The 26,522-nt window shown below is 34.8% G+C and overlaps 1 protein-coding gene across 4 annotated transcripts in view; it reads left to right on the top strand.

Annotated features, from left to right (window-relative positions):
• Positions 1-26,522, top strand: part of ABCC9 (ATP binding cassette subfamily C member 9) — a 117,152-nt gene that overhangs the window by 6,886 nt on the left and 83,744 nt on the right. For all 4 annotated transcript variants that reach the window (XM_053661496.1, XM_053661494.1, XM_053661497.1 and 1 more), the window contains exons 4-12: positions 2,700-2,841; positions 7,873-7,994; positions 15,240-15,406; positions 16,441-16,683; positions 18,994-19,188; positions 21,604-21,756; positions 22,275-22,430; positions 24,335-24,469; positions 26,317-26,479. In XM_053661496.1, coding sequence (XP_053517471.1) covers positions 2,700-2,841; positions 7,873-7,994; positions 15,240-15,406; positions 16,441-16,683; positions 18,994-19,188; positions 21,604-21,756; positions 22,275-22,430; positions 24,335-24,469; positions 26,317-26,479 — 1,476 coding nt within the window. The remainder of the gene's footprint in view (positions 1-2,699; positions 2,842-7,872; positions 7,995-15,239; positions 15,407-16,440; positions 16,684-18,993; positions 19,189-21,603; positions 21,757-22,274; positions 22,431-24,334; positions 24,470-26,316; positions 26,480-26,522) is intronic.

The raw sequence follows: 26,522 nt of genomic DNA, 5'->3' as shown, positions 1-26,522 counted from the left end.
TGTCCCCAATGTATATGCTACATGCTCGTTAGTCACTTAGCAGCTCCCTCGATTAACACATTGACTATCATGATATCACAGTGTTTGTGTCCAGGTAACTCTCATTTTACTTAATAATGACCTGAAAGTTGATGCTGACAGTTTGGGTATGTCCGTGTGTCAAAGAGAAGCCATAAAGTGCTTTGTTTAAATGGTACGCTGAGTATAACACAATAAAATATTTTGAGAGACAGAGAGCACATTTACATAATTTTTATTAAAATGTATTGTTATAATTGTTTATTTTTTATTATTAGTCATTTTTGTTAATCTGGTGTACCTTTCATAACTCATAAATTAAAATTTATCATAGGTATTTAATAGGAAGACCCATAGTAAATATGTGGTTTGGTGCTATCCATGCTTCCATGCATCCACTGTGGGTCTTAGGATGTGTCCCTTGAGGATTAGGGAGGACTACTCTATACCACATTGTCAGCTCAATGACAGATATAGGAACGAATCTTCCTGGAGATTAACCTGCTAGAACAACTAACTCTTCCTGAGGCTGGAAGGGAATTTATGTTATGTACCATATCACATCATGCAGAGGCCAACTTACTCTTGGCAAACAGTTGTTCATGTTAAACCAATGTACAGACATTAAATATATTGGGACTACAGTGGCCATTTATAGAAACACTAGTCATTTATGTGGTATTATTTGCAGGACATTTAGAATGCCCTTTGGCTAAAAGTAGGACATCCTTTTTCAAAAAAATTTATTGATTTTTTTGAGAGAGTGAAAGACATGAATTTGTTTTTCCACTTATTTCTGCATTCATTGGTTGATTCTTGTATGTGTCCTGACTAGGAACCAAACCTGCAACATTGGCGTATCAGGCTGATGCTCTGACCAACTGAGCTGCCCAACCAGGGCAGAACATACATTTTTAAAGTTGCAATTCTACAATTAACAATTCATTTCTGTCATCCAATTTACTTCTTGAGAGCAATTACTGTGACATCTTTATTTGCATTTCTTGCGTCAAATACAAAGGCTGGCAAATGGGTATTTGAATCAGGTGGAATTAGAATGAACATTATCAAGAGGAAATGGAAGAAAATGCAGTCTATTTATCTCAGTTAGTGAGAATACGTAAATAAATCTCAAGGAAGTATCAGCTATCAGGAAAATTATACTGCTCCAAAAGAGACACAGGGCTTGCCTGTAAGAGTTAATAGCATAAATAATGAAGTTCATTTGGAAACAACTAAGACATAAGTCAATTTTACTTTCAAAAAATGCTCAGGGATCCCTTTCATTCATGAAGAATATTTTTCTTACAGTGTTTCAGACACAAAATACATTAATTCTTTTTTTAAATTTTCTTTTTGTTAAATTTATTGGGGTGATATTTGTTAATAAGAATATGTAAGTTTCAACTGCACATTTCTGTGACACGTGATCTTCATGTGCATTGTGTGTCCACCACTGATAGTCAAGTCATCTTTCATCACCATGTATTTGATCCCTGTACCCTTTACCACCCTCGTACCCCCTTCCTCTGCTAACCGCCATACTTGTGTCTGTGTCTATGAGTTTTTGTTTGCTTTTCTTGTTTGTTCATTTCATGCTTTCAGTTTTATATCCACATATGAGTAAAACTTTATGGTTCTTAACTTTTTCTGACTTATTTTGCTTAGCATAATATTCTCAAGGTCCCTCCAGGTTGTTGCAAGTGGCACTGTTTTATCTTTTCTTTTGGTTATGTAGTATTCCATTGTATACATGTACCACATCTTTCTTATCCAATCATCAATTGAAGGACACTTTTGTTGATTTCAATTTGGCAACATTTAATTGCAAAGACATATGCACACTTATGTTCACTGCAGCATTATTCATGGTGGCCAACACATTCACTCTTGACATATGTGGGATTTCTCAGTATTCAAAACATGAGAAAAATGGGAGACAAAATGACACAAAGTGGAGTTCTTTCCTAGCACACCATATATGAGTTGGTATTACTTTGTTGTTTGGAAGAAGCCATCAAAATTCTACTAAAATGTAGTCTTGAACTTGTTCTTCAATGATGAGCTAAGGGTGAACCTATGTTGTTCTTGATGCTACTTAAAAGTTACACAATGAGCAAAATTAAGCTTTCTTTTAGAAAGTATCACTACCACTGTTGAAAAGTGCTGGCTTAGTCATAGTCTTCATTTTTCTTACATGAGATTCATATGATTAAGAGTTGACTCAACTACTGAGTCCTATATTTTATCACCAAATACAACCTTTATTGTTAGTGTTTTATAGATCCTGCGGTTTGAAAGATTTTAGACACCAAACTGCTTTTATTAATATCATCACTAATTTTTTTCTCTAGAATGAATCAGAGACCATTCCCTGAGTAATTCTCTGTGAGTAAGAGCTTTGATTAGCGTGAAATAACCATGTAGTCACTCAGAGTTGGTGTTAATCCCAAACAATGTAATAAATGTTAACATGTTAACCCTGACAGTCTTGTAAAAATAAATTGAAATAATTATTTTTAACATAATGAAAATAAATCAAAATATCCACTCTAGAAATTGTAGTGTTACTCTGGAAAGCACTAAGGTTTCATGAACTCCCCAAAGCATATCACAGTGTAAATTTTCTCCATCATTGTAATTGATTCTTTTATCTGTTTACTTGTTTTTCTTTTTTTCAGGGTGGGGCAGCCAAAGCTCAAAAGTACAAATTCATCACAACACATGGCTTCATTTTCCTGGGCATAACCTGAGATGGATTCTTACATTTGCTCTCCTATTTGTGCATGTTTGTGAAATTGCAGAAGGCATAGTTTCAGATTCGTAAGTGACTCAACTTAGTTAATGTGATACATTATACATACATGTGAGTGTGTTGATATGGGTAGTAGCTAAGAGCACACCAAGTCAGACTTAACTTTTTGGTCATAATTTAGGAACAAGAGATGCCACCCAGTACCTATGATGATCATGCCTGTTGGCCTTACTTTTGTATTGGTACATAATTTCTTTGATAACACACATTCAATTCTCTGTGACTAGAACTCATTGATGTACTTTCTGTTTTTTTAACTCCTTCATCTATGTAGGCCTGGCAGAAAGTTCTGTCCTTTTAAACATTTGGGTGTTTGTTTTGTCTTTCAAAATAGGTATAAATAGCAAGATCGTCTATATTGACATATAACTCTAATAACTTTATATTTACATATACGTATAGAACCAGTACTCAGATGTTTCAATTTACTTTGTAAAGAAGCACATATAGATGAAGCAGGCATTAAAGTAGTCCAGGAATCTTCAAGGATATAAGTACAAATTGAGGCATAGCACAAAATTATTTTAAAATCAGAGTTTGTCCCCAAACCACTACTTTTGAAGAAATGTTGTCATTCTTATAAAAGAAGAAGTTCATATTAGGCATTTAAACTATAATGAATTCTATTTATAAATTTGAACATAATGTATGGAAAATATTTTTATCACATATTCACAGAAAGTACACTTAAGTAATAGGAAAATTTTGATTATAAAATTTTGCTAAATAGCACACCTTTCATTGAAGAATTGACAGAAAAGAACCTTTAAAGATTTTTTAAAAGAAAACTCTAAAAATCACTTTTCTCTTATCGAATAAGAACTTCCCTTGACATTTGTTTGTGTTTTGCTGCTGCTGTTAATGAGGAATGCAACTTCTAAGCTTTTGATATGCAGCCAATTATTTTATAATGTTGTATGACAGTTCTTTGCATATATGTACACATTGTGGTTTCTGATAAAAAGAAAAATCAGAGACTCCAAGATATGCCGTGCCTTCAAGGATTTAAAAGCCTAATTGGCTGTTATCTTATGGATAATTGTTTAAAGCACTTTTGTCTATTTGTCCTACACTCTATTAGCATCTCCAGTACAAGTGTTCATTTTTTATTCCCTTAATTTGTATGCATATACAGGCCAACTCTACATTTTTGTATGTGTATGTATAACGTGGAAGACTGGTCAGTCCAGTGTTTCCTAAAAAATTTGATGTCACGTGGGCAAGGATGACTTCTCCTTTCCAGCCCCATGGTTGATGTACAGATTCAGTCGGAGACTTAAAACAAGAGGCTGCACTAATAATGATGGGACATATGCTGTTGGCGGAATCTTATCTCATAGTGGTAGTGACACAAGAGACCCCCCCAAAAAACAAGCAGAAATAAACTTTTGATCTTGCCCCACTCCCTCCCATTCTTTAGCTCTAGACTTCTTCCTGTACCCTTTTTATTCAAGCTTCTCAAAAGTCCTCTTCCAGCTACTTATGAACCCAAATATTTAGTTTGTTTTCTCATGCTCCTATAAGAATTCCAGTGAAGATTAATGACACCTTAATGGATACCTTTTTCTCCTTAATGTAATTACTATATTTGATGCTGCTGATCATTCTTTTCTTATTTTTTTAAACAAAATCTTTATGGACTTTTTAATGTAAATATCACAAATGCTCATTATAATTAGCAGAACAATGTAAAGATCTTTGAAATTGAAATAACTGATTTCTTTTATAGTAATACAAATATTAAAGCTATTAATTTTTCTTTTGAAATATCCTTATCTGTTTTTCATAGGTATTTGTAATGTGCTCACTTTTTAATCTCTGTCTAAATAATTTCTCATCTGGTACAGATACTCTCCTAGGTCTAGGATCATTTTTACTTTGCTCTTTAGTCTACTTTGAAAGGTTTATAATTAGGGCATGTAATTTGTTACATGAATACCTTTTGGGATTTACTACCATTTTCAAAATAGTAAAATATTTGATTATTTTATAAGTATTTAATGAGTGTTAGAAAATAATATACATTCTTTGTAGGAAATGAAATTTTGTTGAGTTTATTGACTGAATTACTAGAGTCCTGTGCATTGATTATTTTTATATTATTTAATCTATTAAATTCTAAAAATGTATATTAAAATCTTCACTATTATGTTTTCATTTTATCATTTTCTCTTTTTTGTAATTATTCTTTTGTCCTACATAATGTACATTTTTAAAAATTTTCTTCCTAACTTTCTGGCTAAAGATTTTCTGCTATAATGGGATGTAAAGGCTTCTACAGAGCATTGAGGTCTGTGAATCACACTCTAAAAATAATATAGAGCTTAAGGGGAAAAATGGCATTGGGGCAACCACTCACATAACCTAGACAACTTTGTAAGTAGAGCGCTAAAAATATGATAGCCCTTCTAATTTAAAAAACTTGAATGGTTAGAAGACATTAATAAACGAATGCTATGATAAATATAAAATCTTACAGTATTACAGAAAAACCCTGCTATTTTTATTCATCCTTTACTATTGCTTCTCTTAATGATGTCTTGTTCTTTTTCTAACTTGTATTGAGTACTTAGTTTATTATAATTATTTCTTATTGAATATGTTTAAGGTTATAAACTCTCTTCTGGTTATAGTTTTGGCAGCATTTAGCAAGCTTGAATAAGTAGTATGCCTATTTTAAAATGTCCTAAATATTAGGTGATTTTGAAAAATTCTTTCTTTGGTTCAATAATTAAAGAGTATTAGAAGCATTTCCTAATTCCGGTACTGATGAAATATTTATTTCCTACTTTTCCTCTTTGACCACTTTCAACTATTTCTGGGAGGTGGTGGGTGGTTTTTAAGCTAGTTTTTATGCTATCTAGCAATTTCATATTTTCATTACTATGTCTACATTAATGCTTCCAGATTTATCAGTGATCATGTTCCAAATCTCTACATATTCCTATTAGACAACTTTGCATGTTTATTAGTCCACACATTCCTGCTGAAATGAATTACTTTCTTCTCTCCAATCTGGTCATCCTCTTAAAATCTTATTTGTTCACACCGCCATCCACCCAGGCACCATGGGAATTATTTTCTACCTCTCTATTGCCACCATTCTTATATCCTAACACCATTAAGGTCCTGTCTATTTTAACAATTAATATTTTGCAAATGTATTACTTCCTTTATGTTTCTGCCGCCAAAGCTTAATTCAGGCTTCACCATCCCTCACCTGGCCTACACCCATACTTGGCTAGTTGCTCTCTTTCTTTCTATGTTTCTCTCCTCACCTCAAACCTGAACACTACCTATCAGCTTCATGATCTGCATTACTACCAGACTGATATGTCTAAAACTCAAATCTGACCATGCCACTTACATGTTAAAGTATTTCAATTTTCTGCAAGATTAGAGTCCAGCTCCTTATATGGCATGCAGAGCCTTCTATCCTATCTCAGATTTTCTATATAAGGAACATTACATTGCTTGGAATTTTGAAGATGCTATATTATTTCATGCTTCTATGTATTTGCACATTCTGTTCTCTTTTTAAAAAGTGCTCTTCTATCACTTTCCTTGCTAGTGTATTCCTTTATATATTTCACTTCCCATTGTCAACCATACCTCTCTCTGAAGTGACTTTCCCAACTATTCCTCTTTCCCTCACTCTCAAATGAGTTACTTTCTTCTCTGTTTGTGTATCGATAATATATTTAAGTATTTGAGAAAATATGTTTAATTGTGTATTATTGCTAATGCAGATGGAGTTGAGGGCTGTCTACCATGCAGATCTGTCTTGTCATATTTCCGATCCACCATATTTCTGATCTCTGTTGTCTTCAGAATGATGCCTCATCTCCTTGCAATCATACTGAATTGCTTGCAGTGCCCTTGAACTTATCTAGGCCCTCTGCCTGGAACTGTCCTACTCTCTTCTTCCTCTGGGTAGCAATTTCTCATTCTTTTTTTTAAATTTGCTTTTATTGTATTTCAAGTACAGTTGTCTTCATTTCCCCCATCCCCTCCCCCCAACCTTACCCCCCACTCCTACCTACCACCCTCAATCCTACCTACCTTTGGCTTTGTCCATGTTCGTACATGTTTCTTGAAGACCCTTCCCCTTCTTTCCCTTGTTGTCCCCACTCCCCCCTGCCTCAGGTTACCCTCAGTCTGTTCTTTATTTCAGTGTCTCTGTATTTTGCTTGCTTGTCTGTTTTACTGATCATGTTCCACTTATAGGTGAGATCATATGGTATTTGTCTTTCACTGCCTGGCTTATTGCACTTAGCATAATGCTCTCCAGTCCCATCCATGCTGTCACAAAGGGTAGGAGCTCCTTCTTTCTTTCTGCTGCATAGTATTCCACTGTGTGAATGTAGCACAGTTTTTTGATCTACTCATTAAGTCTCAATCTAGAACTCCTTTCCTTCCCAAAGCTTCCCTCTGTCACAGACACTAGCTGTGTCTATACTCACAGTCTCTTCACCTGTGTTATAATTTCCTATACACTATTGCTCTTCTTTCAACTCTAAATTTTGTGACCACAGACACTGCATCATATCTTGTTTACTGCTGCATCCCTAAATCTAATACAGTGTCTGGACCAACAAACACATGTGAATTTAATGAATTAATGAAACTAGAAAAAAATCACTGAAAAATTTAGGAAAGCTATCAAAAAATAAACATACTTTTCAAAGACTTTAGCACTTATTTTCAGTTGACTGTTCTTACGTACTATGGGTATTAAATTATTTTAAAAGGTCTGCCTCTCAGGATACGAGCAGTTATATATTTACTTTTGTTGTATGCATTTTACGGTCTGTTTAGCTGGGTTTACACAGCCCTCCATGTTAGCACCAGTCCTTTCAATGGAATTGTCTCCCACCCTAATCTTCCTTTCTTTTGTGTTCTCTTGTCAACTACCACTGAATTCTGTATTTTAAATATCTTATTGCTAAGAGAGAGTTTTAATGAGAAAACTGGAAACAAAATGAGAGACTGTCCAGAATCACCCACTGTAGCCACTGACACTGTACCGCTCTCCGCAGACGCCGGGAATCTCGGCATCTCCACCTGTTCATGCCTGCCGTGATGGGATTTGTTGCCACAACGACCTCAATAGTGTATTATCATAACATTGAAACATCAAATTTTCCTAAATTACTTTTAGGTAAGTATGATCAAGTGTTCATCCCCCCCACTCTGGAAAGAGCTATCTGGTCTTCCCTTTTCCTCATAGTAGATGCTCCCATCTTGGGTTGGGATTGGGAGGAATTACCCACGGGAGGAGCACAATATCTAATTCTTCTGTGGGCCCCCCATGAATGTGGAGATGAAAATAAGCTGAGTTGCTCTAGGCTGTAGAAACATCATTTTCCTAGGATGTTTCTGTCATTCACGAAATAAATGCTCCTCGCGATGCGTTGGTGTGTGGCAGGAAGAAAGGGGAGGGGATGTGCTGGCCTTCTGGCCACAGAAGCTGTACTCCCAGAGCCAGAGCCCTGGCGATGCGCTGTTGCACTGAGCAGCCCCCTGAACCAGCCTTTTCGTCTTGTTCCACCTGTGGCTAAGTTCAAGTCTTCCATTGAAACTGGGACAGTCACGCCCCTCCTAGAATGGCTGCGGAGGCAGCAGGGGACTCCAGGCCGAAGACCATCCTTCCCAGCTCACGGAGAACTGAGCCTGCCTGAGAACCACCTCCCCAAAGCGCAGCCCCCTCGCGCCTGCATCATCACCTTAGCCCCTCTTGCCCCTCTGCCCTGTAGAAATCAGAGGCTGTCTGAAATGTTCCTCATTTTCCCCTTAGGCTGAAGCAGTAGAACTTATCCCAATGAGCTAGATTCCATACTCCGACCCATCCTAGCATTCCCTGGTGCACACTTTCATAAACAGAGCTGAGAGGAAGGTATAGGAAGAACATGAACCACGTATGACCTTCAGGGATCTGCGACTCTCCTAAAATTGTTGCCAGAGTTGTGTGTGTTGGTGTGTGAATGGGTGTTTATAATTTTCTAAATATTTCATAAACTTTATTTGATTGGCCTATGAACATAACATTGATGACTGATACAGAAACTAAGAAAAGTAATAATTAAAACACACATACGTTATTTCTTGTCCAGAGGACATTAAAATTTAAAACAGATAAGAGAAGAATACTAATTACTTAATTTTATGTTGACATGCATTATTAGATAGTGCAAGGGTAATCTAACAAAAATGAGTAGACAGGTTAAATACTAATTTAAAGAGCTTGTCAAAGTCTAAATTATCTGACTGGACAGCTCTTCAGTACAAAATAGCAGACAGATATCATCACAGAGATTTTTTATGAAGATGTCCCCCAAAAGCAAACATTTCACCAGGCAACAGCAAAAAAATATACATAGCATTGGGAATTTGATACACTAGACATTAAGTTCCTGAAAAACTGATGACGATATAAGAGTTATCAGATGTAATTAGAAAAAAACTGCACTTTAGTAATATTTTGAAGGAAATGCAATCAGAATCTCACTGTAGTTTTATGTAGATACAAGGCAGAGAGCACAATTTGATCATATTTCTGGAAGGACATGTAGAGATAAAAATAGTCTAACATTTTCTTATTTTAGGAAAGAAATACTTGGACCTAGAAAATCACACTTATTTTAAGATTACAAAATTAGTAATTTTGTCCCAACATTGTAGTTTTCCCCTACCAAACATAAAGTTGAAGGAATTATGTGAATACGCATATATCTACCACCTAGACTCTTCAATTTACATTTTATTCTATTTTATCAGGTATCTATATCTTTGTCCTTCTCCATCAATTAATCTATCTTATTTTTGATGCATTTAAAGTGAGTTGCAGACATTAATATGCATCACCCCCTGATTATTTCAACATATCATTCACTAGAGTTAAATGCTCATTTACAGTTCTTTTTTGTGAGATAAAATTTACATACTGAAGTACAGAGGTCTTCGTTTGCTGAATGTATACACCTGCAGAACATTGCCATGGTCCATGAAAGTTTTCTCGTGCCCCTTCCCGGGAAATCCTGGTTTTCACTGTCCCAGAGGCAGTGCCTAATCTGATTTTTCCCCACCATAGATGAGCTTTGCCAGCTCTAGAACTTCATAATCACTGAGCCATATAGTTTAAGCTCTCTTATGTAAGATTTTTCTCTCAGCGTGATTTTTTGAGGCTGACTCACATTGTAGTATCACCAATATTTGTTCTTGTAATTGTTGGGTATTTCATTGTATAAATACACCTCAGTTGTTTTCATTTTCTTGTCGATATACACCTAGACTGTCCCCAGGTTTTGGCTATCATAAAAAAAAAGGCTGTTATAATCATTCATGTGCAAGTCTTTTGATGGATATGGTTTTATTTCTTTTGGGGATAGAGGTAGGAGTGGAATTGCTGGGTTGTAGGGTAGGTACGTAAATGTACATATTTGTGAGAAACCGTGAGATCTTTTCCCCAAGTGGTTGACTTTCCTGTTGCACTAGAAATGTGTGGGAATTCCAGTTGTTTACATGCTCAGCATCATTTGATTTTCTTAATTTTGTAATTTAGCCGTGCTGGTAGGTATAAACTGCTAACACATTGTGGGTTTAGTTTGCTTTTCCCTCAGGGCTCGTGACATTTACCCTTTTTGATGAGTTTATTGGCCATTTATTATTTTTATGAAGTGGCTATTCATATATTTTGCCAAGTTTTTAGTGGGTTGTATTTTTATTATTGAGTTGTACGAGTACTTTGTATATACTAGATGCTAATATGTCATCACATACATGTTTTTAGAATATTTTCCTCCTACTCTGTGGTAGGCATACTCATTTACTTAACAATTTGGGGAGAGTTGACATCTTAAAAAATTGTTTCACAATTCATTATTTATTTGTTTAGGTCTCTCATTTGCTTTAGCAATGCTCTATAGTTTTCAATGTAGAGACCTTCCATGTCTTATTAATTGTAATATTAGCAATTTTGGTTCACTGCTGCTATTATAAATGCAATTGTATTTTAAATTTCATTTTCATTTGTTTCTGTCATTTAATAAAATACAGTTGATTTTGTATATTGACCTTGATTCTTGTCACCTGTTCTAATTACTACTTTGTAGGTTTCTTTAGATTTTCTATGTAAACAAATACCACCTGAAAATAGAGACAGTTATACTTGTTTCTTTTCAAGTTTTAAAAAAAATTTTTATTCAGTTATTTTTCAAGTACAGTTTTCTGTTTATTTATCCCAGTCCAGCCCACCCCTCCCCCATGCACCCCACGTCCCTCCCATTTCCACCCCCCTTAGTTATTGTCCCTGTTTCCTTTATACTCGCTCCTCTAAATCCCTCCCATTTTTCCCTTTAAATTCCCTCTCCTCTCCCCTCCGGTTGTTGTCCTCCTTGTTCTCTATTTCAGTGTCTTTGTTTTTATTTTGCTTGCTTGTTTGTTTTGTTGTTTAGCTTCCTGTTAAAGGTGAGATCATATGGTATTTGTCTTTCAACTCCTAGTTTATTTCACTCAGCATAATGCTTTCCAGTTCCATCCATGTTGTTGCAAAGGGTAGTAGTTCCTTCTTTCTCTCTGCTGCATAGAATTCCATTGTGTACATATACCACATTTTTTTTGATCCATTCATTTACTGACAGGCACCTAGGTTGCTTCCAGCTCTTGCCTATTGTAAATTGTGCTGCTATGAACATTGTGGTGCATAGGTTCTTTGAAATCGATGTTTTGGGGTTCTTAGGATATAATCCTAGCAGTGGAATTGCTGGATCAAAAGGCAGGTCAATTTTTATTTTTCTGAGAAAATTCCATACTGTTTTCCATAATGGTTGTACTAGTCTGCAATTCCACCAACAGTAAACTAAGGTCCCCTTTTCCCCACAACCTCTCCAACACTTGTTGTTGGTTGCTTTGTTTATGATAGCCATTCTGACTGGTGTAAAGTGGTATCTCATTGTGGTTTTAATTTGCATCTCTCTGATAGCTAGCGATATTGAGCATTTCTTCATGTGTCTCTGGATCTTCTGTATGTCCTCCTTGGGGAAGTGTCTGTTCAAGTCCTTTTCCCATTTTTTGATTGGGTTGCTTGTGTTCTTAGAGTGGAGTTGTGTGAGTTCTTTGTATATTTTGGAGATTAAACCTTTGTCTGAGGTATCACTGGCAAATATGTTTTCCCATACAGTTGGTTGTCTTTTTAATTTAATACTGTTTTCTTTAGCCACGCAGAAACTTTTTATTCTGATGAGATCCCATTTGTTTATTCTTTCCTTTATATTCCTTGCTCTAGGGGACATATCAGTAAAAATCTTGCTGCGTGAAATATCTGAGATTTTCCTGCCAGTGTTCTCCTCTAGGACTTTAATGGTTTCAAGGCTTAAGTTTTAATTTGTTTTCTTTTTCTTGCCATATTGCATTAGGTAGGACCATCAGTAAAATGTAGCACAGACATAATGAGAGTGAAATCTTTGCTTATTTCCTGATGTTAAGGAAAGCATAGTCTTTCATAATTAATTATAAAGTTAATTATAGACTTTTCATATAAGACCTTTATCAAGTTAGTAAGTTTTCTGCTATTCAAAACTTTCTCAGAGGGTTTTTTGAATCATAGGTAGATGCTGAATTTTTTTAAAGATTTTTTCCTGCATTTGTTGGGACACATTTCTGTTAATGTGCTTCTGTTGATGTATATTTATTAATTTTTAAGTGGTAAAGTAACCATGCATTTCTGGGCTAAGCTGTACATCATACATTATTCATGCTATATATTGCAAGGGTTTATTTGTTAACGTTTTTTATAGCTAGGTTGTGAGGGATATTGGTCTGTTTCTTTCTCCCAATATCTTTTCCAGTTTTTATATGTTGGGATATACAAATGAATTTGCAAATGTTCCCTATTTCAATTTTCTTAAGGACAGTCATGAGATTAATTTTATTTCTTCCTTAAATGTTTGATAGAATTCACCAATGAAGTCACCTGGGCCCATACCTTTAACTAAGGGAGGATTTTAAATTATAAATTTATGTATTAGATAGTCTCTTCAGAGAATCTATTTTATATCATTTCAATGTTGGTAAGTTATAGTTTTCAAGAAATGTTTTTACAGTTTTCAATAAACATTTTTACAATATACATTTCAAATATCTAAGTTTTTTATTTATTGTCATAAAGTTGTTTAAGGTATTCTCTGATTTTCTTTCTTTTTTTTTAATAAATTTTTTTTAGTTACTTTTCAAGTACATTTTTTTACCTATTATATGTAGTGATAACTCTTCTTTCATTCCGAGGATTAGTAATTTGTGTTTCTCTTTTCCTGATCATTCTAGCATGAACCTTATCCATTTTCTTGATCTTTTAAAAATATTAACCTTGTTGGCTTTGTTGTTTTTTAAAACTTTTCTCCATTATTTGTTTTCTATCTTATTGCTTTCTGTTCTTCTGTTGTTTTCATCCTTTTGTTTATTTTGTTTATTATTCTTCTTTTCCCAGCTTTTAAAATGGAAACATAGATCATTGGTTTTAGACTTGTCTTTTTTCCCTAAAATAAATATTCAAAGTTATGAATTTTTCTCCAAGTATTGCTTTAGTAGTTATCCTTAAATTTTTAATATAAAGTATTTTCATTATAATTTTACTTTAAATATTTTCTAACTTTCCTAGTGATTTATTCTTTAGTATGTGGTTAATTAGAAATGCACTGTTTAAATTACAACTATTTGGACACTTCTAGATATCTTGCTGTGTGCAAAAACTGAAAGGTTATGTCCATTATCTGTGTGCCTGGTGTTTGCACTCTGTACTATCCTCTCCTCCTATGTGTGAGTGGGACTTGTGACTTAATTTTGGCCAATAAGCTATGGCACAGAGGATAATACCAAATCTGTCAAGACCGCAGCCCTCTCCACATATCGATTGCAGCCTGAATCCCTAGAAACTCTTGACCCATGGAAATTGTGAGATAATAAACATGCGTTGTTTTAACTTACTAAGTCTGTCATAATTTCGTAAGCAGCAACAGAAAATACATTTATTATTCTGACTTTTAGTTTAATTTCATTGTTGTCAGAGAACATACTGTCTATGAAGATATAGTCTATACTCCTACTATGTGCACTTAACAAGAATACATATTCTGAAGATTTGGGGTGTATTTTTATAAGATTAAATATCAATCTTATAAATACTTAATAGTTCAATGTGGTTGATGGTGTTCAGATTGTTCAAGTCTTTATTAGGCCTCTGTGAATTTTAATTGTCTAATTCTTAAAAATTGATGCATTTTTCATTATTAAAAAATTTCAATTTCTAATAGTACTCTTTGTCTTGAAGTCTACATTATCTGACAATAATAACACTACCCCAGATTTCTAATGCTTTACTGTATATTTTTTCTTCTACTTATATTCAATCTTTATTTATATTTAAGGTGAATCTCTTAGTTAGCCTATAGTAATTTGGCCTGCTTTAACTTTTTTCTAAATTCATTTTGACAATCTCCATACTTTAAGCTAAAAAAAAGGATATATGATGAGCTTGTATGACAATTTAGTTCTTTTTCACGAAGGAAGATGTGATTATCCATAAACATTCTGGCTTTGTTAAGTGTTGTCCAAACTGGGTTATCTCATATGTGTTTGCATTTCTTCTTTCTCATCCTGTATTCATGTGCACTGACCTTTATTCAAACTTCAAAGTGTACTGAATTCATGACAACAGAATTCTAGGAACATCTCTGCTTTTACCTCTGTTTGCTGCAAAATTCTCATTGTGGTTGTGAGATGGTGTAGATCTCTAACCTTCTGACTGACTGCTTGCGGGCTGGGTTTGGTGTGTAAGGTTGTTCTCTGTGCTCAGTGGTTGCACATGGGGTTTTAAACCATTTTGAGGGGAAAGAGTCACTAACTGAATGCTGATTTGTAAAGTAGGAAACCTATTACATAGCTACATGGATTCCACAATAATTCCAGGGTTGCACTGTTAGACATATCCCTGGAAGTTGAAACACACCTATTGGTTAGGTTACAAAAATACCAACTTGTGAATTCTTCATATAATGAAGGCTTAAAAAAAAAGACAAGACCAGAAGACAAAGTCCATTCTGATGTCTATGGAATTACACACAAGTTCTGAAGTGCGTAGGTTCTTCTTTTCTATGTCTCCTGTGTCTATGCATCTATCACATATAATCAGAGTGGGAGCACTAACATTTCAAAGTCATTACCATGCCTTCAATTTAAGACTCCAAAAGTACACTAAGGCATAAATGTTTTCTTAAAAAATAAAATTATCAGGAAATAGAGCATTTAAACTTGTCCTCTGTTATTAAAAACATTATATTTATACTAACATTTCAGTGAAGTTTTAAAAAAATATCAGCGAAGGACTGCATCTTTTTTCTTTTTCTTTTTTCAGCTCTATTCCTGTATTGGGTAATGGCCTTTATTACAAAAACCATAAAATTGGTCAAGTACTGGCAGTCTGGTTGGGGAGTGTCAGATCTGCGCTTCTGCATCACAGGCATAATGGTCATCTTGAACGGACTCCTGATGGCGGTGGAGATCAACGTCATTCGGGTCAGAGTGGGTATCTGATGATGCTTTGTTTAGTTCCCAGAATTCAAGATTCTGATATTAAAGATCATGGTCAGCCAGAAATCATTAGTATTTAACAAATATATGTCAGTTATGAGTATAAATAGAAATCTGAATTAATCACTAAGTTTCAGACCATTAATGTTTCAGAAATCTTAATTTGACCTTGGAATCTATTTATTCATTCACAAATATTGAACAAATGCCTGTTATGCACTAAACACTATGATTAGTTCAGATTATAGATGGAATTGTTTCCATCAGAAGTTTCAGAAGTTCCATCATCCACGAATGATTCCAAACAAGCCTGGGTTAGTCAAACTACTGTATTATCAGAAATTTCAAACTGAAAAGAAGATTATCTATCCAACTTGTTCATTTCACAGATGCAAAAACTTTTATAGAGATAATTCTTGCTATATATCTATCTAAGTACATGGTCAAGACTCATCTAATCTGTGATTACAAATCTGCTGTACTTTCTACCACATAATCCTTCCAGTCATGTTGGGTGACACTGTAGTGGTGGATTTTCCAATACTCATTTTCTATCAGAGCACTTTCAATGTGCACTGAACGACAAGACACACCCTACGATGAACAGTGGAGAACAGTCAGTTAACATTAGCCAGACCACACATTCTAACAGAACAACTTAATGGTAGTGCTGATAACACATTTTAAAAATCTAAAGAATGTAAAAATCTTCCTTTAGTTGACTTTATCACAGGATATCACCAATCACTGATTTTTAGTAATGGTTATCTTTTAAAAGGATAATTGAGTTTTTTTAGAAGTCATCCCCAGTGGATTAAGTGTAAAATTCTGGAATTCAATTAGTTAATTTATTCACAACGAAAGGGAAATAGTTTAAAGAATATTTTAGAAAGGGATGGAGAGAGGTATGAACATACAAATTTTGGTCCCCTGAAATGAACACGTAGAAAAGGTTAAAATTTTACTTGTAATATATGAAAAAGAATCAGGTTAATTGTTATTCTGTGGAATTTTTCTTGCCACAGAGATACGTTTTCTTCATGAATCCTCAGAAAGTGAAGCCTCCCGAAGACCTCCAGGATCTGGGTGTGAGGTTTCTTCAACCGTTTGTGAATTTACTATCGAAAGCAACGTACTGGTGGATGAACACACTTATCATATCTGCTCACAAAAAGCCCATTGATCTGAAGGCAATTGGAAAGTTACCAATAGCAATGAGGGCAGTAACAAATTATGTTTGCCTGAAAGATGCCTATGAAGAACAAAAGGTAGCGTAATAGCTGTTTTTTATGTTGCTAATTGTAGAGGATGTGGCTATTAAATAAAAGGGCACTAAGCATAAATCATATGTATGGTTAAGGAAGATCAGATTTTTTCTCTCTGCCTTTCCCAGTAGTTTTGACTCATGTTAACTGGGCTGCTGAGAACACAAACCAGAAACACAATGTGGGGCAGAAGTAGGTTTACGTTGTGAGTACATGAAAGAGTTTATTCTTGTACTATTGTTCATTAATTATTACCTTGGTTTCCGTACAGACAACTGTAAAACTGTTTTTTGCCCCATCCTGTATGTTGTGTTAGTTGCCCTATCAGTGCATGAGCACGGGTAGAGAGAGCCCTCTTGGCTCTGGGACCAAGTGGAAAGTAAGAATTAAATCCAATGGTAGTGTATGTCTAATCCTTGTTACCATAGAATGTTAACAATGCATGGGATTGTTATGTTTCTTTTAGATTATATCCACTAATAACTGACTTTTAAGAAACTAAAATCCTTTAGTTATTAACTAAAATTTGGACCTTGAATTTTAAACTTAGGAACTTAAATCAAATAAAGGGGCATCTTCTACCTACTTCATATAGCTTATATGTACCAAGCTATATGTCAGCCAAAATGGGTTTCCTCTGCTACTTTTTTGAGTATTTATAATTGCTTTAAAAATATAAACATGAGAGTCTTTGGATCTTTTCAATTTGTCTTGTTTTCATTCTGTATGCTATCCACAGTAGTAGATGTATTTTATATTGCAATCATCTACAGATTTTATTGTAATTAAAAATAAGAGTAACAATATGGAATTGCCTCAGAAAACTAAAAATGGAACTGCATTTTGACGTGGTAATTTCACTGCTGGGATTCTACCCTAAGGACCCTGAAACACCAATTCAAAAGAACCTATGTACCCCAATGTTCATAGCAGCACAATTTACAATAACCAAGTACTGGAAGCAACCTAAGTGCCCATCAGTAAATGATTGGATTAAAAAAACTATGCTGCATTTACACAGTGGAGTACTGTGCAGCAGAAAGAAAGAAGGAACTCGTACCCTTTGCTGCAGCATGGATGGATCTGGAGAGCATTATGCTAAGTGAAATAAGCCAGGCTGTGAAAGACACATACCATATGATCTCACCTATAAGTGGAACCTAATCAACAAAAAAAATAAGCAAGCAAAATATAACCAGAGACATTGAAATAAAGAACAAACGGACAGTAACCAGAGGGGAGGTGGGAGGGGATAGTGGGGGGAAAGCGGAAGAGGTTTTCAGGAACATGTATAAAGGACACATGGACAAAACCAAAGGGGGGTAGGATCAAGAGTGGGAGGTGGGGATGGCTGGGGTGGGGGGAGTGGTTGGAGAGAAAATGGAGACGACTGTACCATAACAATAAAAAATATGAGTATTCACAACTGGAAGGGAGCAGAGTATAGAGAATCAGTTGTAGAGTTTTGGGCTGTTCTAAATTAAGATCAACAAACATTTATGGTAAATGATGAAAATAACCTCTGTGTGGGGTCAAAAATGTGTATTATGAAATTAATATTTCAGGAAATGGTTACTACAAATGAACTTGAGTCATCTCTGTGCTTGTACCTCTGGGAAAAAGTATTGCATAATATTTTTAAAACTACTGTACTAAAGTAAAGATTAACAATATAGCCTAAACATAGCTTAAGTTTTTTAGTACTCTTATAACACAGATTAGCTTGAAGTTGGTGTGTTAATGCCTTTTATCAAAAACTTAAACAATAATCAGTTATCTAATAGGAAATTAATATGAAACAGAATTGAACTCTGTTGCATTGAGTTAGATTCTTTGCCACAGTGAAAAAACTTTATTCACCTTTTCTCCAAGACATAGTTGTGATGACTGTTTAGCTCTTAAAATCTTTTCAACAAATGACTACATATGTGTGGAGTCATGAGTTGGCTTAAGTTATTTGGTATATTCATGACAACCCTACAGTTATCAAATCAAAGTGAATCAAAATTATTTTAACCTTTAGAATTTGGGGTGATGTGTTGACAACTAAAAATATTACAATGTCTGAAAACTGGCCTGGTTGCTCTTTATTCTATTTCACTAAAATGCATTCAGTAGCATAGAACACCAGGGTAGAGAATCATATATGCTATACTGAAAGAAGCCCATTAGCAGTTACTTATAAACCTTTAAAACATCATCAAAAATATCAGAAGAAATTTCCATGGTGGCTAAGATTAATTGCTGCTCTAGTCATTTTATTTTGTTTCATCTGGATTTTTGTTTTGTTTGCTTTGTTTTGTTTTTTTTCAGAAAAAAGTAGCAGATCATCCAAACCGGACTCCATCTATATGGCTAGCAATGTATAGAGCTTTTGGGCGACCAATTCTACTGAGTAGCACATTCCGTTATCTTGCTGACTTACTGGGTTTTGCTGGACCTCTCTGTATTTCTGGCATAGTGCAGCGTGTGAATGAAACCCAGAATGGGACAAATAACACAACAGGAGTAAGTTTGTGGTGCTTTTGAAAGGAAACATTGGCAGGTTTCCTTATAATTGTTACGTTTTTATTGGATTTATCAGGATGACACTGGTCATCAAAATTATACAGGTTTCAGGTGCACAGTTTAGGAACACATCATCTGTACACTGTATTGTGTGCTCACCACCCCAAGTCAAGTCTCTGTCCATCACCATTTATCCTCTTATATCTTCTTCTACCCCCCCCTTTTCTCCCCACTCTGACAATCATCACGCTGTTGTCCATGTCCATGAGCTTTTTCTCATTTAAAATTTTTTATCTCTATCCCTCTACTGCCCCGTTCAGCTCCCCAATGCCAACAGGTATCAGCCTGCTGTCTGAGTTTGTCTCTAGTTTGCTTGCAGTGGAATACTACTCAGCCATTAAAAAGAAGAAAATTTTACCCTTTTCAACAGCATGGATGGAGCTAGAGAGCCTTATGATAAGAGAAATAGGCAAGTCAGAGAAAGACAGATACCATATGATTTCACTCGTGTGGAATCTAATGAACATGGTGTTACTTTTTATTAATGCAGTTTTATGAGCAGTTCAAGCAAGCTTATGTATAAAGAATTGAATGCTTTTTAAAAATGAAAACAGTAAATGTGGAGAATATATTGTGTTTGTGTATTAATTGAATGAATCTGGTCAACGAAATCTTGTCTCAGATTCAGAGCCTATAAAAATGTAATAGGCATTTACTGTGTGCCAGAAATTATGCTTAGAAATTTTACACTGGTTATTTTATTTTGTCTTTATAGCAACCCTTTAAAGAATTTGCATGCATGAGTACATGTGGGGTGGTATTTGAGTCACTTCTTTAGAGCCCTATAATTGAGAATGTTACCAATATGATTTTAATATGTACATTACCTTTTTCTAATATATTAAAGCCATCCTGATTCACAATGATAAGGGCAAGTCACATTATGATATCTTTATTAGATATTAGGTTTCTATTTTGGGGGCTATTTAGTATAAGATACTTGCTGTTATAGATTTATAATCTTATATCTTCTGTCCTTAATAAAGTATACATCACAAATTTCCTGTTTTTTTTTTCTGAGTTAATTTCCCTAGTTTCATAGATAGAAATGTAAGTACAGATGCATCGATTTTCCTTTTCAAGTTTCTCAATCTGATTTCTTTCTACTTTCTCAGTTTGATTTCCTGTCATTTTTTTTTTTTTACCTATTAAAATGTTACGCATCTTCAAACCCTGCAGTAAATGTTGCCTTCACAGTGAATCTTCTTTGGATTGTCCTAGTTGGAATTTGACTTTCCTGTAACACATTGTTTAATTCATGTTGGCACTTACCATAAATGCTATTTATAATGAGCATGTTATTTATGGATATGCTTGTCTCTCTAGGTTGAAAGCTTTTTAAACAGAATGACTGTGGACAGTTCATACTTGTGCCCACAATGCTTAGTCCAGTTACTTGCATATAATAGTGTTCAATTATTGATATTATTGAAGTGAAGCAGATATTTGCACTTTTGTGATGTTATCCTTACTACCTAATTACATACAGATATTTAAATTTCACATAAAATTCTTCTGTCATCCCTCTGCCTTATGTATATTAGCCACACATTTGTCTGAGGAAGAACAGAATTTATAAATTTTATGTATCCCCATGAAAGAAGAAGGGACCAGAAGTAGAATTTAATGGATCTAAATCATAAAAAATGAGGAGTGTTCATGCTGACATGATGTACTTATTTGAGTACTTATTTCACTTATAGCATATGAATTATTATATGCCATGGTTACAAACAAAAAACAATCAATCTTACTAAGTCATATTCCTACTAAGACAACTGTTTCCTAAGTTTGTTTTTTTATCACTGGAAATGTCATGTGGGTAAAATCAATAGCCAAGTTATATATTTTATGATTTATTTAACTAATATATATTAACATATATGAAAATCAGAAACAGTCAACTCCATAGGATTATTTTAAAATAATAAGGCTACAGAAATTGGATTTTCGTTTCATTGGTCTTGCTGACCAAATGTCAGTTTTGTGGTTTTTACTTCTAAGTGAATCTAAATTAACTTCTATTACTACCCATATTAGTAAGGTAGAATATATCTTTGCAGAAATATACTCAAATTATTTTAAAAGTAAAAATGTACTTTTTTCCTACCATCAGGCATTTCCAGCTATTGTAATGATCAGTTGGGGATTTTATGCATTGAACTGATTTCTATTTGGTTTTGCGGACATTGTGAAGAAAACCCCAAATTGCTTTTTTGTAGTTCATTCCACTGATCTACTATAAAGATACTGAGTTTTTAGTTTTAAAAATCATGTATCATTTAATAAATGCAAAGTACAACTGGTATATGAAAAGACCAATTTTAATTTATGTCTTTTTTCTTTTGGGACAAGTATTCAGAAACCCTGTCATCGAAGGAATTTCTTGAAAATGCTTATGTTCTAGCAGTTCTTCTTTTCTTGGCCCTTATTCTGCAAAGGACGTTTTTGCAGGCTTCATACTATGTAACCATAGAGACGGGCATTAACCTCCGTGGAGCTCTGCTGGTATGTACAAGCTTTGCATGATCTTTGGTTCTTTAAAATGCCATACACCAGCCAGTGACAGAGAGGATAGTTGACTTTGGTTTCGGTTTTGCATTTCATTTTCATTTTTGCACTTCATGTTATAACATCGACACTTCTAGGTCCTACTTAATAGAAGAAACACAGAGCTAATTGATAAACCTACTGAATTAAAAATAACTTTTAAGTAATATATAAGAAAAATGTTTTCAAACCTTGCATTTACTTATCTCTGTTTCTGTCTGTTCTAGAGCTTATGTTGAAGTTCAAATGTCTGTTTTGATTATATCGCTAGAAAAAATAAGTTTGTATTTAGTTGAGAATTGAAGTAAATATGCTGAAATGAAAATAATGGTTGACTTACAATGGCATTACAGGTTTCTTCCCTTTCTAAAACACTTTTAAATGTTATTATTTTAATGAAAATAAATATATATAGTGTTGATTATTAAATTTAGAGCTTCAAATACATTTTCTTTTCTTTCTTTTCTTTTTTGCAGGCCATGATATACAATAAAATCCTTAGGCTTTCTACATCTAATTTATCCATGGGTGAGATGACCTTGGGACAGATTAATAACTTGGTTGCCATCGAAACCAATCAACTCATGTGGTTCTTGTTCCTGTGTCCCAATCTATGGGCTATGCCTGTTCAGGTAGATCAATATAAGTAAGATTCTCATTTGTAGAGGAAATCAAACAAAAGGAGTATAAGATATTCACTTACCTCAGTAAAGGGTATATTTTTTGAATGTGCTAATGTTACACCTTTCTTGTAGAGAAGGAAGCTGAGACTCAGAAATTCTATGACAGAGGTTAAGAAAAAGGGATTTAGAATTATATTTATTGCTCCAGTTCAAATATCTGCTCTCCCCCTTTTCTGCATGTGTTTAACCCCTCAAAACATTTGTATCTTTACCTGTAAAATGTAAATGATAATAGCATCTGCCTCATAGTGTTGTTGAAATAGTCAATACTAAATAAGTTAATATGTGTAAAGCGTTTGGCACAGTGCTTAACAGTTCATGGGCTCTCGGGAATTGTAAGTTATTATTGTTGCCCAAATTTATGCACGTCACAGAGCCAAGGCTCGGTCCCTTTCATTTTGACCAACTCCCCTATAGTATTTCTAAACTAGAGCCGTTACTTTCACCCATTGCATAGTTTCAATAGTTTATGTATTGTAAAATGCCAAACTTCATAAGGTAGTAGAAACACTAACAAGCTGTAGCACTCTTTAGCTATTTCTGATGAAAATCAGCATTTTAGTAAAGACACAGTTTTTTTCCCCTCATTGGGTAAAAAAAAATGGCAAAGGAAATGAATTCAGTATTTTCCACTTTGTGATACTGAATATTTTTAATTAGTTCAAGTTTTGCACCCCGTAAATGAAGCTTAAACTGTAGATCTTACTCAATCGTCTGTCATCTATATCCCTGTGTACCCTATTTACTAAAGTACAATAAAGAAGATATGGTAGTTTTTATATTTATTGTTTGCCTTTTAACTTTCAAATGGAAATCCGAGTCAAATAAAAGTGTGTATCGTACACAGTGCTTGGCACAAAGTAAGATATCAAATATGTTTTGTTTCACCTTAGCAAGATGGGCTTCTACCTGGGTCAACTAGGTACCTTCCTATGTGGTATAATTTAGAGCACCAAAAATCCCAGGGTACATCTGAATGACTGCATGGTAGGTGACTTTAAGGAAATGTTTCTTTTGATTGGAATTCCCAAAGAGCTGAATTGGTTAGGCAGGTAACATGTGCCATTGCCCCCAGAAGGCCACAATAAGCTGCTCTCCTTGACATGTTTGGCGTGAGTTAAATGCTTTTAACTACATGGGTGCAGTTCATTAGGTAACATTTTGAGCCATGCTGAGCTGAACTACTGGGAACATTTTTTCAGAAAAAAAAAGGAAGAAGAAGAAAGTGACAAGCCAGAGAATGTAGGCTAAGTCAGTCTGCCCTTGGTTTTAGGAAATAAACTTAAAAAGGGCAGTGAGATAAGATGGGGTACGAACTTCAGTATCTTCAATTTTAATTAGGTGGTGGCTTCTTCTTATTACATGATTTCCAAGGTCACTGAGGAGGTGAGGAGCTCCAATTATTCCTTTTTGACCACAAACAACCATCCTGTACTCACATTATAAAGCTGCCCCTAATTTCCCTCTTCCTCACCTTGGAAATCTAGTACACTTCCAGAAGAATAAGGAATATCAAATTTATGGTGAGTGACAACATTTTCAAGAAAAGCTTCATGTTCTTTCAGAAATTTGAAGACTGCTTTAGAAGGCCAGAAGCATTACGGGACTGCTATACAACTTCATACAGTAAAGTGGTTTGATACCCGTTGTACAGGTCATCATGCTAAAAATAAATTTCTACTATGTAGCTTTCCCCACATAAATCATAGGAAAATGCATTGTCATGGCTGAGTTGACTTCTAAATAAGCCTAATGTAATAACTAAGAAATACTTTCACTTTAAAATTACTCCTTTCACACCGTGGTCCCCACACTCCCATTAATTTTCCCTTTTCCGTGTGTTTTCTCCCCAGATCATAATGGGAGTGATTCTGCTCTATAATTTACTGGGGTCGAGCGCATTAGTCGGTGCAGCTGTCATTGTGCTCCTTGCGCCAATTCAGTACTTCATTGCCACGAAGTTGGCAGAGGCTCAGAAGAGCACTCTTGTAAGTACCATCTTTGGGAACTGTCATTAGGAAAATCTCATGCTGTTTTATTTTTAAATTGTAGGAAATGAACACATACCACTCAGGATTATTTGGAAATCACTGTATTTTATTTCAGTTCTTACGCAGTGAATATGTATTTTGTGTATTACCAAGTAATTTTTAAAAGTGGCTTGAAATTTAAGACCTGATGATTTTAGACTCAAAATACCAAAATCACAGTTCCTGGTGTTTTTAAGTGCCATGAAGTAATGAGGCTTTAGATCTCCTAGATCACTTGCTTAGAGAACACACTTCAGTATACTTTGAGGCCATTGGATGTCGGTTATAGACATGGAGAAAGAGCTAGAAGCAGATAAAGGATCAGGTTTAGTGCTTCTGAAATTCAGTTTCCATAGGGTTGAATCAAACCACATGATGATCTGTGTGGAGTTACATTGAAATGTTTCAGTGGCAGCTGCTCTGACCAAATATGTTCACGGTCAACCTAGCAAGCAAGTAAAAGCCAAATCATTGACTCTTCCGTGGTTCTAAAATGCCATCAAAACATTTTATTTGAGCAAGACTTGGTATCTTTTAAAGAAATACTTGCAAATAATAAAGTTGTTGACACCAAGCTTAGAAATAAAGTTTGAATAAATATGATCAAGGTTGTCTATCTGTAAATCAGGCATAGAATGTAGGGATGCTGTCACTGATGGCACTGTTTCCCAAGGTGGCATTTGACTGTGACTAGCGAGTTGCATGTCACATGAGTGATTTCTATTCCTTGTTTTCCTGCTACCTCTGCTGAGGTTATTCATTATTTTGGTCTGAGCCTTCCACCCTCAACCTCAGGACATGAATACAGAAAGGTGTGAAAGAGGGTGGAGACAAAACCATCCTCAGACGCTTTTACTTAGCCTTTCACACAGCTTTCATTTACTCATGAACAGTCAGTCATTTGATAGGCATTGAAGACCCTGGAAAGACAAAAGGATGAATAAAAAAAGAAGGCTATTTGCTTCTTTTGCTTCCTTCCAGTTACCTTTTGCCATTTTACAGCCCCTTTGATAGTTCATAGATATTGTGCCTTATCATTCTAAGTGATAGAATGATAAGGTCATTCTAAGTGAATATTTGGTGGTAGAGGAAGCTGAAACAGCTGACCAAATTGAGGCTCTTGTATCCACAACAAGTCTCTTTACAGTTATTCCAAGTCAGTAGTAATCAGTAAATCTAATGTGGGCCTTAAACAAGAGCTTATAAAAAAGTACTGTGTAGAAATCTCTTGAAGTTAAAAGTGAAAGGCTTGGTTTCAATAATTGTACTGTGAAGATACACAACACTGTATCCTCGCATTCCCGAATGAGAAGCTAACTAACTTTTCTTAAATTCACTGTTTCTCATCTAAGTATTGGAGCTGATGCTGAGAGGAGAATGAAATGATTTAGCTATTAAAAGGAAGCCTTTGGAAGTCTCTTTATCACTTTGCTAAATATATATACATACACATATTGTATATGTGTATGTATACATATCAATATATATGCATACATATATGACCAGTAGACAGTCAAGAAAATCATGTCAAACTTAAGAAACTGCTTTTATTTAAACCAAAGCAACAGCTACATAAAAGTTGTCAGGTGGGAAGAAAGTCGAGGTCATCTCTTTCAACTCTTCATTTTAAAGTGGGAGCTGAAGCCCCGAGAGTTCACTGCTCCCAGGTGTTTCACAGCCGTGATAATTAGTGGGAGAACCATGCAGCAGTCAAGGTCACCATCATCCCTGTCTATCACATGGCCCTGCTTCTTTGATCCACTTGGATGTAGCTTCTGTTATGTTTATGTTTTGTTGTTATATAGGATTATTCCACTGAGAGACTGAAGAAAACAAATGAAATATTGAAAGGCATCAAACTTCTAAAGTTGTATGCCTGGGAGCACATCTTTTGCAAAAGTGTGGAAGAAACGAGAATGAAAGAGTTATCCAGTCTCAAAACCTTTGCCCTTTATACATCACTTTCCAGTAAGTTGCTTTTGCTCTAAGGACTACCAGAAAATAAAGAGAA

The sequence above is a fragment of the Artibeus jamaicensis genome, unplaced genomic scaffold (assembly GCF_021234435.1).
Source record: "Artibeus jamaicensis isolate MK-2021 breed Jamaican fruit bat unplaced genomic scaffold, CSHL_Jam_final contig_233, whole genome shotgun sequence".
NCBI lineage: Eukaryota > Metazoa > Chordata > Mammalia > Chiroptera > Phyllostomidae > Artibeus > Artibeus jamaicensis.
This window is presented reverse-complemented; position numbering and strand designations above follow the sequence as displayed.